We start from the raw sequence: 13,427 nt of genomic DNA on the forward strand, positions 1-13,427 counted from the left end.
TCTCATAAGCTTGTAGTGTTGACATGAATAAATACAGATTAGGTAGAATGCAGGATTATCCAAATAAAAATGAATAATGCTTCAGGTAAAATAGTTTCTTCCCAAATACCATACTTCCATCTCTAATCGACATCTAATCTTTAATTGATGTTCTTCCAGAGTATTTTCGTCATAAATTCATCTTAATTAAAACCAAATCAATATTCTAAATCTTTTTTGAAACTTTGTAGGTGATCCAGGTTTCGGATTACTATATGTTTGAGACGAAAAGCTAACATTAAACAACACATGGTACATTTTCCTCTATGAAACATCTCCAATCATCAACAAACATCCAGCATCAGAAAATAATAAAAAATACCAAAAGATCTCATAAGCTTGTAGTGTTGACATAAATAAATACAGATTAGGTAGAATGCAGGACTATCCCAATAAAAATGAATAATGCTTCAGGTAAAATAGTTTCTTCCAGAGTATTTTCGTCATAAATTCATCTTAATTAAAACCAAATCAATATTCTAAATCTTTTTTGAAACTTTGTAGGTGATCCAGGTTTCGGATCACTATATGTTTGAGACGAAAAGCTTGTTTATGATGTCTAAAAGATAACTGATCTACAAAAAGTATAATTTCCCAGATCGACAAAATAAAACATTGACCGTTAGAAAATCAGGAATGTAGAATCATCCGCCGGGTAGATTCTGATTACCCTTACAAACGCTTATTGGCCTAATCCCATCGAAATTATATTTTCCGTTCTCCTAAAAAATAGCCCAATTTGAATATCGAATTCGCACCCTTCTTCACGGATAGGATCTGGAATGTAGATTGAAAAATTAATCTGTGAATGAGATCTGCCGGAAGATTGTGTCGTCAAAAAAGACAAAAAGAAGGATGGAAGGTGACAGGCAGTTTGGGTTGTTGGATTCAGAGGAAGGCCTGCCATATAGGTAGTGCACGTCAAACCCGAAAAATACAATTCTAATCCTTGTTGAAATCTAAACGGTTGCCAATCATTTCCGGTTCTCGGATTAGTCGCACGGAGTCAGTTGCATGCTAGAAGAAGAAAAAAGAAAAAAGCCTCCGAGGCGTGAAAGTTATTTGCAGGGTGCTTCCATACTCGCCGACAATAATAATGGCGAGACTGCTTAAGCGGATTATACGCGTCGTTCGACTTGTACACGCGTCCAAAACGACCGGCTTGCATTCAAAACTGCGGATCGAGTTTTCACGCTTTTTGACTCTGCCGCTTAGCTTTCGAGGATTGGATTGGACAGGAGATGAAATCGTTCGACTTTCTCGACGAGTGACAGGATCCTTTATACGGACACTTTGGTCTTTTCAAGTGAGCCAGGCTGGAGAGGAAGTGCAAAAAGGCAGAAAATTTTCATCTAATTCGTGAATGAATGACATTTTTCCTGCTGGAATTTTCAAATTATTCGATCTGAAAAATGGAAACTAGTTTGTGAGATATGTTACTGCTATTTTATTAGTTGGGACACTCATTTTCTTCGTTTCTGATACTAAATGAATAGTCACTGCAACTAATGGAATTGATGTACCAACTAATAAAAAGGTTGTATCAACTAATAAAATAGCAGTAACGTACCCTAAAAAATAAATAGTTGCCTCTTAATTTCTTTGAGTGTTTGTTTGAGGATAATATCACAGTAAAACCTGGGATATCAAACGGTCCCAAATTCTGATTATTATCCTCATATCTGCCGAGTGGCAGTAATACTTTTTATTGGAAGTAGTGTTATCAGAATTTTTCTTTTTCAAAATACAAAATTACTAATATCAAGCTTAACGAAAAAATTATAAATTATAAATTCTGAACCAAACAAAATTTTTACTTGGTTCGAACAAATTTGACTTGAACCAGAATTTTTCTTTGATTTTTGGCCAAACCAATGTTCGCTTGGTTCGATGACATTCTTTATTTGACCTTATATTGATTGCTTTGAATAACAAAGATAAATTTTATTAAACAAATTATTCGCTTGAATCAAATGAGGTAGATATTCTTTATTTATAGAAAACAATTAAATGATACCTTTTTTCACACAAATCATTTGTTTCTTACACTCGTATTATATTAAACAAACATTTTTTCACTGTTCCTGATTATGTCGTGATTGTCAGATCACTTCCTTACCTGGTTAATGATAACCGAAATGTTTATTTATTTTAAAGTGGAAGAAAAATTAAAATATTTCTATATTGCGCTATAAATCTGTATAGCTTTGTAAACTATTAATTTTTTCTTAAAGTGATTTTAAAGATTTACAATTTTCTAGAACCAACAGGAATTTTTTTAAAATTATTTTGAATTTAAGAGGGGGGAAATATTATATTTTTTTCTGTGTTGCGCTTAAAAATATCTAAGGATGTATAAATTATTGAAGAAAAAAACATAAATTTTTAAACAAAAATGAAAAAGTTAAATTTATAATAAAAATAAAAATTTCAGCAAAAAATAGAATGTTTTTTAAATCAAATAGTTCAATTGTCAACCGACGAGATGAATATTATCAACTAAAACAATAAATCTTCAACTGGATCGGTTTAATTTTCATCAATAAAAATTAATTTACAATAAAAAAACAATTTTATCACTCAAAAGTTCAATCTTTAACCAAAAAATAATATTTTTTAACCAAACAGTTGCAGTTTTAAACGAGAGATTAAATTTGTACAAAAAAGATAAATTTTCCAACAAAAAAGACGAATTTTCTAGCAAGAAAGATTTTTCAATCAAAATAAAATATAAATTTCAACCAAATCGTTGAATTTTCATCCCAAAAAGAGGAATGTGTATCAAAACAATTAAATTAACAAGAAGAAAATAATTTTTCTTTAAAAAAATTTTTTTCCTATAAACCACTTGAATTTTCCATCAAGAAGAATAAGCTTCTGACAAAATAATTACATTTTCAAACAAATACTACCATTTTTTGAACAAAACAATCAGAGAAAAAAATATTCCTAACCAAAATTATAATGCTACAATTTTCAACCAAAAATCCATGAATATGGGAAAAATAGTCGAATTTATAACTAAAAAATATGTATTTTTAACCAAAAAGGGAATAGCTGAATTTTCACTTCAACAAATACTAAAAGAAAAAAAAATTTCAACAAAGTAGTAAAATCTTCAACCTAAATAGATTAATTTTCAACCAAACAGATTCATTTTTTAATGAAAAAGAATAAATTTGTTTAAAAATATATGCATTTTCATACAAAAAAGACGATTTTTCAACCAAAAATGATTTTTTAGTTGAAATTTGAACTAAAAACGAGGGACGTTTAAAAGAAAAATTAAAATAACAAGAAAGTAATTTTTATATAAAAAAAAAATAAAATTTCCAATAAAACAATTAAATTTTCCACCAAAAAGAATAAGCTTCTAAACATAATTACTTTTTTTTTTATGAATACTATAATTTTTGAAAAAAAAAGATTGATTCTGTACCAAAACTGTAATGTAGACTTTCCAAAAACAACAAATTAATTTTTAATGAAAAATCCATGAATTTTGAAACAAATTGTTGAATTTTTAACTTAAAAATATGAATTTGTTACCGAAAAGGCAACAGCTCCATTTTCACTTCAACAAATATTAAGTTTCAAATAAAACAACCCGAATTTTTAAGAAAATAGTTACATTCTTAACCAAATAAATGAATATTTAACTATAAAATTTTTGTGTTTTAAAATTGCGTTAAAAATTTGAAACTTGATGAATTTTCGTTAAAAAAAGGAGGCAATTTCTTAAAAAATAATAATAATAATAATAATAGGTTTTTATTTATTATTAATGATAAGAGAAATTTAAAACTGGGAGCTAACATTAATATTGTCGGTTTTTGCCACCTCTGAAATAAAATCACGAGCGGGAAAATACATTTTCTTGTTTTACAATTAATTTTTTAAAATAATTATAAAACTTTTTTAAAATATTGAAATTTTTCAGTTTCACTTAATTGTTAAAAACTTGATTATTATTTTTTCTATAAACTGGAGAATTCTGATTAAAGAATTTCCATAATAATCTATCATTAAATTACACACGGTTTCAAACGAGAAAACATCAAAGAGTGAAATTCGGGTAAAAGGAGAATAAATTTCTCGATTCCCAGTAGCTTAGTGGCAAAAGCAGCCGACCGCAATATGACGTCCTGGGTTCAATTCCCAGCGAAGCGAAAGATATTTTCCACATGAAATTCAAACTTGAGGTGATTAAAGTAATTGTTTGTAATTGTTGTTAATTGTTAGATATCAAATATAATGAAGGCCAGTTCTATTGTGTGACCAATTTCCTAATAGCGACCTTCAACCTGGAAACCTTCATTGAGCAGTATATCATTTACACCCAACAAAGGACTCAATTTTTCACTTTTCATTTTCCGATCCATTAGCGAGGCCGAGCTATTTTGGGGGAAGGTAGAAGGCAATCGCTTGTAATAATTTATAGCCGAGAGTAGCGTAACATCGACATTATCGACCGGGGCAATTATACATTGGCGACATTTCTCGTAATCGCCATAGAGTTAATTCTTTATATACGACAACCGAGTATACATGCAAACGATTAGCCGCGCGGTTAACCATCACTGATAACGTGTAGCAGGTTGAAAGGGTATTATTAGGCCGAAAGAAAAAAATTATTTTGATAACAGCTGACATGTATCGATTCAGGTATTACATACGCATTTCCAGGAACGCTTTGCTGTATTTCTTACGCAACGAAACATAACTCATTACTCGACGAAAATCTTATCAGAGTAAAAATAAATATTTACGAAAGTCACGGCTTACATCAAAAAATAAATTAAATTTAGACTTTAACTCAATTTAAGGACATGTCTCAATTTTAGAATTTAAGTTGATCTCTGAGTTGATGGTATGAGATTTTTAAGTATTGTTTTTCACTGACGTATTCGTTTTTACTGTAATCTGCGTAAGCCTTTTCCGTATCGCACATATGCGTGACTCAATTCCAAGTTAAAATTCGGTTTCAATTATTAAACTCGCCGCTCATGATTGCTAATGACAAAACAGCTAATTAAAATTAGTTGGTCAACTCGTTTCACGATAATGAATTATCGCTTTTCCAAATGAATTTGATTAGTTTTTTGTTGTCAGAGAAACTCAGTAATTATTGAAAATTTATGGACTTCAGAATCGGTTGGTAACTCAGGGAAGTCAATGATAAAGAAACGAACTTATAATTAACCTACAGTAATTGCATGTTTAGAAAATTCAATAATAAAACAATATTTCAAACCATGTCAAACTCAAAAATCAGTTGGTATTTGTATACGACAATATCGACTAGTCCCTGATCCATTTTCTATTGGAAAATTAGTGGGTGTAGATGCTAATATCAATTAACCCAGTTCCGTTTTTCTCTTTCAAACGTTATATCCTCGATATAAATTCATCTAAATTAGACAGAAAAGTGGATTATCCATATAAAAATGAGCATAATTGAGGCTTTTTTCTTCAAAACATCATCTCTCCATTTCTACTAAATTTCTAGCAATCCTTGCGTCCTAAATCTTCTTTAATATTTTCGATATCAAATCATCTAAATACAGAACAAATCAATATTCTAAAACCTTTTCAAAAATATTTAGATTGATTGTGGTTTCGGATATTTGGATCATTAATAATCTCTAATGGTCCTTTAATGGACTTAAGGATGTTTGAAAGATAACGGATCTATAAGTAACAAATACAATTTCCAGATAAACGATTTCCCATTATACCGGATTCTTAAGGAATGGTTATTGTATCCGGATGATTGTCTAGATTATTTTTAATCATAGGATGTTTAGATCATCTTTATCAAATCCAGAGGATAGTTAAAGTCTTTCGAAAATAACTATAATACTCAGAGGATCTTAACAATGTTTAGATCATTGTTATAATAGCTATTGATAATAATCAATTATATACAAACATAACCATATAACATATTAACAAATAAAAAAAAACAAAAAACTGAAAAATTTCATTCAGCTACGGTTTCGACATAAATACAGCTAAATTGGATACAGAAAACAGGATTATAATCAGGGTCAAATCGTTTTCTTCTATATACACTGTCTTTCCAGATTTAATCAGTTTTTAATCGTTTATCAATCTTCTTTGACAGACTTTGCGTCATGAATTCATTTGACTTTCAAACAAATCAATATTACTAATCCTTTTGAAAAAATTCTATTTTGATTGTGCTTTCGGATGTTTGGATCATTAATAATCTTTAATGATCCTTTAATGGACTTTAGGATGTTTAAAATATAACTGATCTGCAAATATCAAATACAATATCCAGAGAAACGATTTTCCATGATTTTGGATTTTGAACAGCCGGACGTTGTATCTGGGTAATGGTATAGATTATTTGACATTATAGGATGTTTAAATTATCAATATACTAATGCAGAGGATAGCTCAAGTCCTCTGAGAATTATTATAATACTTTGAGGATCCTTACAATGTTTAAATCTTAATTATAATAGCTAATGGTAATAAATAATCGATCCAATAATGTACCCCACCTCAGATCCATCTTCAACTGTCAAGCATAATTAATTATGTGAAAACACCCAGCATAAACAAATAGTCCAAAAAACTTAAAGGTTTCATTAAGCTGCGATTTCGACATAAATAAAACTAAATTCGGTACAAAAAGCAGGATTATGCTAAACTCTAAAGGTTAAATCGTTTTCTTCTAAACATCATCTTTCCTATTTTAAACGGGTTTTAACCATTCAGCAATCTTCTTTCACAGTATTTACGTCATCAATTCATTTCAATTAAAAACCAATCAATATTCTAAATCTTTTTCAAAACTTTGTTCCGTGTTTGTGGTTTCGAAGATTTTGATTACCTTCTTAAAACAAATGACTTTAAGATGCTTGGATAAAATTATTATCCATTGTTTCTGATTCTTAACAGACTGTTATTTTATTTGGATGATTGCCAGGGTTATTTCATATCATAGGATATTTAGATTATCTTTATCAAATGCAGAGGCCTTTCGAGAATTATTATCAAAATACATGATAAATGATCAAAAATCTTGAATTGTATACAAACAATCAACATTCGGAAATAGTCCAAAAAATTAAAAGATTTCATTAAGCTATTATTTCATTTGAATTCAAAACAAGTCCATATTCTATATCCTTTTCAAAACTTTGTTGGATGTTTCTGGTTTCGGATATTTGGATTACTTTTTTGAGAAAAAAGGACTTTTTGATGTAGACAAGATAATTGATTTGCAAGTGTCAGATACAATACACAGATAAACAATTCTTTTCTATTGTTTCTGATTCTGAACAGATGATTATTCTATCTGGATGATTGCCTAGATCACTGGACATCAGAAAATGACTAGATTATCTTTACTAAATGCAGAGGATATTAAAAATGTTTTGAGAATTGTCTAGGCACTCAGTCGGTATACATGGTAACATTAAAAGATTATTGATCAGTTCTTCCCTATCTAAAATCTTCAATGATATACAAAGATCCAGCATCAGAAAATAATCTGAACCACTAAAATATCTCATCAAGGATCGTTTTTTGACATCAGCACAACTAAATTAGGTAGAAAAGAGGATTATTTATAAGATAAAAATGAACAATCTTTCCACTTTTAATCGGTTTCTAATCTTTCCTCAATATTTATAATCTAAATCATTTTTGATACTTTCTTGGGTGATTGTCAGTTTCGGATTTTTCGATCATTTGGCTGAGACTAAGGACTTTCAGATGCTAACAAAAAGACCTGCAAGTATTGCATAGAATATCCAGATAAAGGATATTAATTTTTCATTGTTCCGGATTCATAACATTTATTCTATCTGGACCGCTTATATTATAGAACATAAGATGTTTTCTCTTTATCAAATACAGATGATACTTCAAGTGTTAAGAAAAATGTTATAATCCTATGAGAATCCTTATAATATTTAGATCATTTTTATGACAGTTAATCAAACATCTTCAAGCATAATACCAGCATCAGCAAATAATCCAAAACACTAAAAGATCTCCTTAGCCAGTTATGGTTTCAACATCAACACAACTAAGTCAGGTAGAAAAAAGGACATAAACTGAGCAAAGCTCAGCATCTATTCGTGTCTTCCTAAACACCATCTTTCAATTTCTAATCGATTTATAACCTATCCTCAACCTTCTTCCATCGTATTTTCGTCATCAATTCATCTGAATCGAAAACAAATGAATATAATTTCTTCCTGATACCTGATTGTGAATGACTAAGGTTTTTTTAACCCCATAAGATACGTCAAGGACACTATTAGAGCGTAAGCGACGAACCGGATGTCCAGTCCGTCGGGCGGACGCAGCACACCGGTCCTCTGGGAATCAGATATTTTCAGAGATAAACGGCCCAAAGGCCCTTGTCGGGTGAGCGTTTAGGGATTTTAATGGTCCCAAATTGGAGCTCGGCACTCCAACGCTTTAATTATGTACCCTCATTTGTTTCATTCATCTCTCTAGCCTACCTGTCACTTTGCCTGCGGCTCATCTATTCGCAGATATACACCATATATGCAAACGTAACTCTTGTACGCTCAAACATACAACGTCTATTCATCCTATTTCCTGAAATGATATAACACACCAACTGCTGAATGTTACACGCGTACGCTCGTCCATTTGATTCGGCGAGTATGATTAAAGACTCGGCGCTAATAGTGTTGATCTCAAAGGTTGCCTAAGAGCACTTGCTGAAAAAAAATTTACCAACACTGCTATTAAAGGTAAATTCTTCATACAGGAAGTCTATCGCAATCGGGTTTACAAACTAGCATCCTCAGATCTCTGATTTTCTAAATCATAATCATTCAGGTCATCATTCATGTTAGTTCTATCATCTTTCGGGTTCATTTATCTCTAGGAGATTTTTTGAATTTCCATATCCAAGATTAAAATTTAGGATATTTAAATAGGAAAACAATCCAATTTAAACTCCCCTTTTAACGTCCAATAATAAAATTGATGGAAAGAATTCCTGAAAATCAAATTTAGAATCTAACGATATCCAATTATATCCGAAATTCGAGAAATTTTCCTGGTTTTCTTCAGGATCATTTTTAAAATTAAGAAACGTTAAATATATGTTTTTAAGCAGAATGAGTTCCAAATTGTAACATAATTGAAAATTGAATTCTCATTATAAATATAGGAGAAAGTTGATGGTTATATGTATGCACATAATTGGGGAATTACACGATTTCTAACGATAGTAATTTTTTTTAAACTATCTTCGATATATGTATGCTATTCTTTAATAAAGTATTAATTTAAAATTATGGTTACAAATTGGAAGTTTTTCAATTTGAAGATATAAAAGCCTTAGTCGGAAATAAAAAAGGTTTGACTTTTACTACTTCGAAAGTGTTATGTTTTTTAGCAGTCGAATACTTCCATAACTTAACAATTACTTGATTTAAAAATATGCCCAATCAAATAGTCAGGATTTTCAGTTAAAATAGGGACACCGTAGATTATTTGTAATTAATACCGAATTTTCCGCAGAGCTTATAAAATTTGCAGTCATTTTATAAATTTACGGATGTTTTCTATAACTGTTAAAGAATTTTTGATAAGGTTTTACAATTCAAAGATGTTAATTTGATAGAAAATTTCAGTAAATATTACAGAGAAAAATCCGTATATTTATCAAATTACTGAATATTTCGAAAACCCTGCAGATAATTCAATAATGTTTACAGAAAATCTAGACTGTCCCTATTTTAAGTGAAAATCCTTTAACCTTTTCAGAATTTGTTCTGTGTGTACATTTTCAAATATTCTTAGATTTTTTTTTAATTTTCGGAAATTAACCAATATATTCGTACAATGCCAATTTTAAGTAAAAAAACTTTAACATCTATTTCGGAAATATTTGCGACTATATAGTTGACTATAATTAAAGATGCTTTGTGCTAGCCTAAGATTAATTTTTCCTAATATTATCGTAATCTTTAGTGTGATTTCATATTAATTAGTGGAGACAAAGAAATTAGCTGATGAATAATTTTGTGCTATTTATATTCGAATTTGAGTTTTACAATTATCCTTTGAAAGCTGAGTTCAATTTTTAATTATTAGATACTGTAAGTATCATCTGGTTATTATAACAATGATCTAAACTCTATAGGATGACGATGGTCATGATCTTGTAAGGATCCTCAAAACATTATAAGAACTCTCAATTTTCAAACTATCATTTAAATTTTGTAAAGATAAAACATCTTGTGTTCTATAATTTATACAATTATCCAGATAGAATAACATTATAAAAATTCAAAACAATAGAAAATCGTTTGATAGTGCATTACATTTTTAGATCAGTTATTTTTTAAAGTTCCTAAAGACTTTTTGTGTGAAATAAGTAATCCAAAAATCCTGAAAATTACAAAGATCTTTAGAGTATTATAACAAATCTCTAACGATTTAAACCATTATCTGCGTTTGGGTAAAACATTTTCTGTAATCTAAGTAATTAGGATAGAATAAGCATCTGTTAAAACAATAAAAAAAATTCATTATCCTTCATCTGGATATTGTATCTGGTACTTGCAGATTTTTATCTCTTGAACATCATAAGTTCATTCGACAAAACAATTTATAACAAATATCTAAAGATTCAAAGAATCCTCTCCATTTGACAAAGATCAAAATTTTTATGTTCTACAACAATCTAGACAATCAAGATTGAGTATAAATCTTTAAAAAATGCAAAACAATGGAAAATCGTTTATCTGGATAGTGTATCTGAAATTTTCAGATGAGTTATTTTTTAAAGATCCTGAGGACCTTTTGTCTCACATAAGTAAACCAAAAATCTAAAACATTTTAAGGACCTTTAGAGTATTATAACAAATCCCTAAACATTTAATAAACCATCATTTGCAGTTAGGTTTTCTTAAAACAATAAATAAAATCATTATCCTTCATCTGGAAATTGTATTTAATACTTGCAGATTACTATTTTTTAAACATCATAAATTCATTCGCTAAAATAATTTATAACCAATATCTAGAAATTTAAAGAATCCTCTGCCTTTGGCAAAGCTAAAACATTTTACGTTCTACAATCTAGACAATCTAGATAGAGTAATCTCTTAAAAATGGAGAATTATCCTATGACCTGATATTGTATCTGATACTTACAGATCATTCAAAAATCCTAAATTATTTCATCCCAACCAAATAATCCAAAAATCGGAAACCATCACCAAAGACCCTGTTATAGAAAAGCAATTAATCACTCACCATTGGAAGACACAGAAACAGCATCATGATGACTTGTATCACTGTCCTCATCCAAATTGCTGTTGTTTAATGAATTTCTCGACTGATGCCTAACGCTGAGGTCCCTCGGGGTCGAAGGTGGACTTCCGGGTGGATCTTGACTCTGCACACTTGAAGGACTCGAGGCTCCGGCAAGGATGTCAGTGATCATAAACCTGGACCTATGCGGCATCGTCGTGGAAGCATCCCCCATTCTTTCCAAACTATTATTGTTATTCCTCGCATCCAAATTGGAGAGCCTCTCCACCCCATTCCTTTCCACCATGTTTTCTAATCGGTGGGTGTCAAGACTTGACATCCTGCTTAAATTGATGCCGTTGGCGACAGTGATGCCACTCAAGGCATGGTGGTGGTTCTGACGATGGTGATGGACCGTCATCACGGATGGTGATTTTCGCGCTCCTGCAGGTGCCTCTGTCGCCACCCCAGGACTAATTAGGTATCTGGGAGACAGAATCTTGATGTCAAAACGCTTTAAAATATAGTCTTCAATGGAAAGCAGAGTCTTCAATTGAAAATATAGTCTTCAATTGGAAATAGTAAACTTGGGCCTGATCAACTTCCGGTACTCTTGCGAGTTTAAGAAGATGGGGAATTTTTAAATAAAATAAGTGAAGGATGTTTGCCAAGAGAGGAAACTTGAAGCCTTGGATAATTAGGAGGCTCTAATTGCTAATTGGCCACTTAACATAATTGGCTCGTACACCAGCGCTTTTCAGTCCGCTGGTCATTTCCGCTTTCGATTTCTTGCAACACTACCTCCACTTGCACAGGATCCTTTCACCCGAAATCACTTCTAATCCTTAATCACTTAAAATCCAAGTCGAAGAGTAGCACATCCGATTCAAGAGTCACACTTCCGAAATAGTCACACATCCAAAACTATCACTATAAAAACTCTAGGTTCCTCGGATTGTAACTAAACACTTAAAAAAATTGAGCTTTTTCAGCACGTGTAACTTTTCATGCACCTGTAACTTTCCTGCGGAATTGATTCCAACGAGAGCGACCGGTAGGGAAGAACCTCGTGCATCAGGTTCCCTGGTTTGAGCCACACTGACAAAACCGACACGAGCGGAGTCGCTGGGCGGCCATATCGGAGAACTGGCACGCCCAGAACTGCTCCCCCTTTCGCGGAGATCTGGCCAATGACTCTCGAGAATTCCTAACGAGTTCACCAATCGGAAAGTTGTCTCCCCATCGTGCGCGGGCTACGCCCAAGTAATTTGAAATGTGTTTCAGCAGTAATTCGATATAAAATTGTAGTTAATATCTTTCATTACAGTGGATAAGAGAGTGGGTGGGGAGTCGTGGGGTGGGTTGAGAGGGGCGGAGGGGAGGCGGGAAGGAGGTTCGGCTCTTATGTGAGCGTTTCTCTAAAAGGGTGGCGAAGGGACGGTCGCGGAAAGAGAGGGGAAGGAAATTGCTGGAGGTGGAGATGGAGGTGGCCGGCAAGAGAGTCGCACTTCTCTCCCCTGCGAATTAACGAATCCCGAAGTCGTTCCTCCGAGTCGGTGGTTTTGCCCCACCATCGACGATGGGTTTTATTTCCTCTCGCTCAGAAACCTAATCGCCCCAGAGTGACTGAGTCTTGCCGCTAAGACCTGATACAATGTTGACGCGACAAAGTCATGATTCGCACGATTGGGTTTTTCTTGAGCAAATTTTTCCGGGAAAGATGCATTTTTTTGGTTTTGATTGGGGCATTTGAAAAGGTTTTGCAAGAGGCGATTTGTGTTTTTTTTTGTGTTTTTTGGAAGGTATTGAGGAATTAGACGAAATTAAAATCAGTTGATTGATCGGCAGACACTTTAAATAATAAGGTTGATAAGAGTCTTATTTTGAGCTTTTTAAAGAGATTTTTAGCGTATACAGTTATGAAGGACCCCCCTCCCCCATAAATACCTTAATATTGTAAATCTCCTAAAAAAACAGTGAAATTGCCATCGCTGGAAATCTGATTACTGGGCGAAATTAATTGAAATAATTGAAAATTGGAAACAGAATTGGCATTATCAGGCGAAATTATTTAAAATAATTAAAAATTTGAAACGGGAACG

The 13,427-nt window shown here is 31.9% G+C and overlaps 1 protein-coding gene across 1 annotated transcript in view; it reads right to left on the reverse strand.

The window, feature by feature from the left end:
• LOC117180043 (homeobox protein B-H1-like) overlaps nucleotides 1-12,397 on the reverse strand; it is a 55,863-nt gene extending 43,466 nt beyond the window's left edge. The window contains exon 1 of the mRNA XM_033372343.1: nucleotides 11,329-12,397. Coding sequence (XP_033228234.1) covers nucleotides 11,329-11,746 — 418 coding nt within the window. The 5' untranslated portion in view covers nucleotides 11,747-12,397. The remainder of the gene's footprint in view (nucleotides 1-11,328) is intronic.
• Nucleotides 12,398-13,427: the final 1,030 nt, after the last annotated feature.

Source organism: Belonocnema kinseyi, chromosome 9 (assembly GCF_010883055.1).
Source record: "Belonocnema kinseyi isolate 2016_QV_RU_SX_M_011 chromosome 9, B_treatae_v1, whole genome shotgun sequence".
Classification (NCBI taxonomy): Eukaryota; Metazoa; Arthropoda; class Insecta; order Hymenoptera; family Cynipidae; genus Belonocnema; species Belonocnema kinseyi.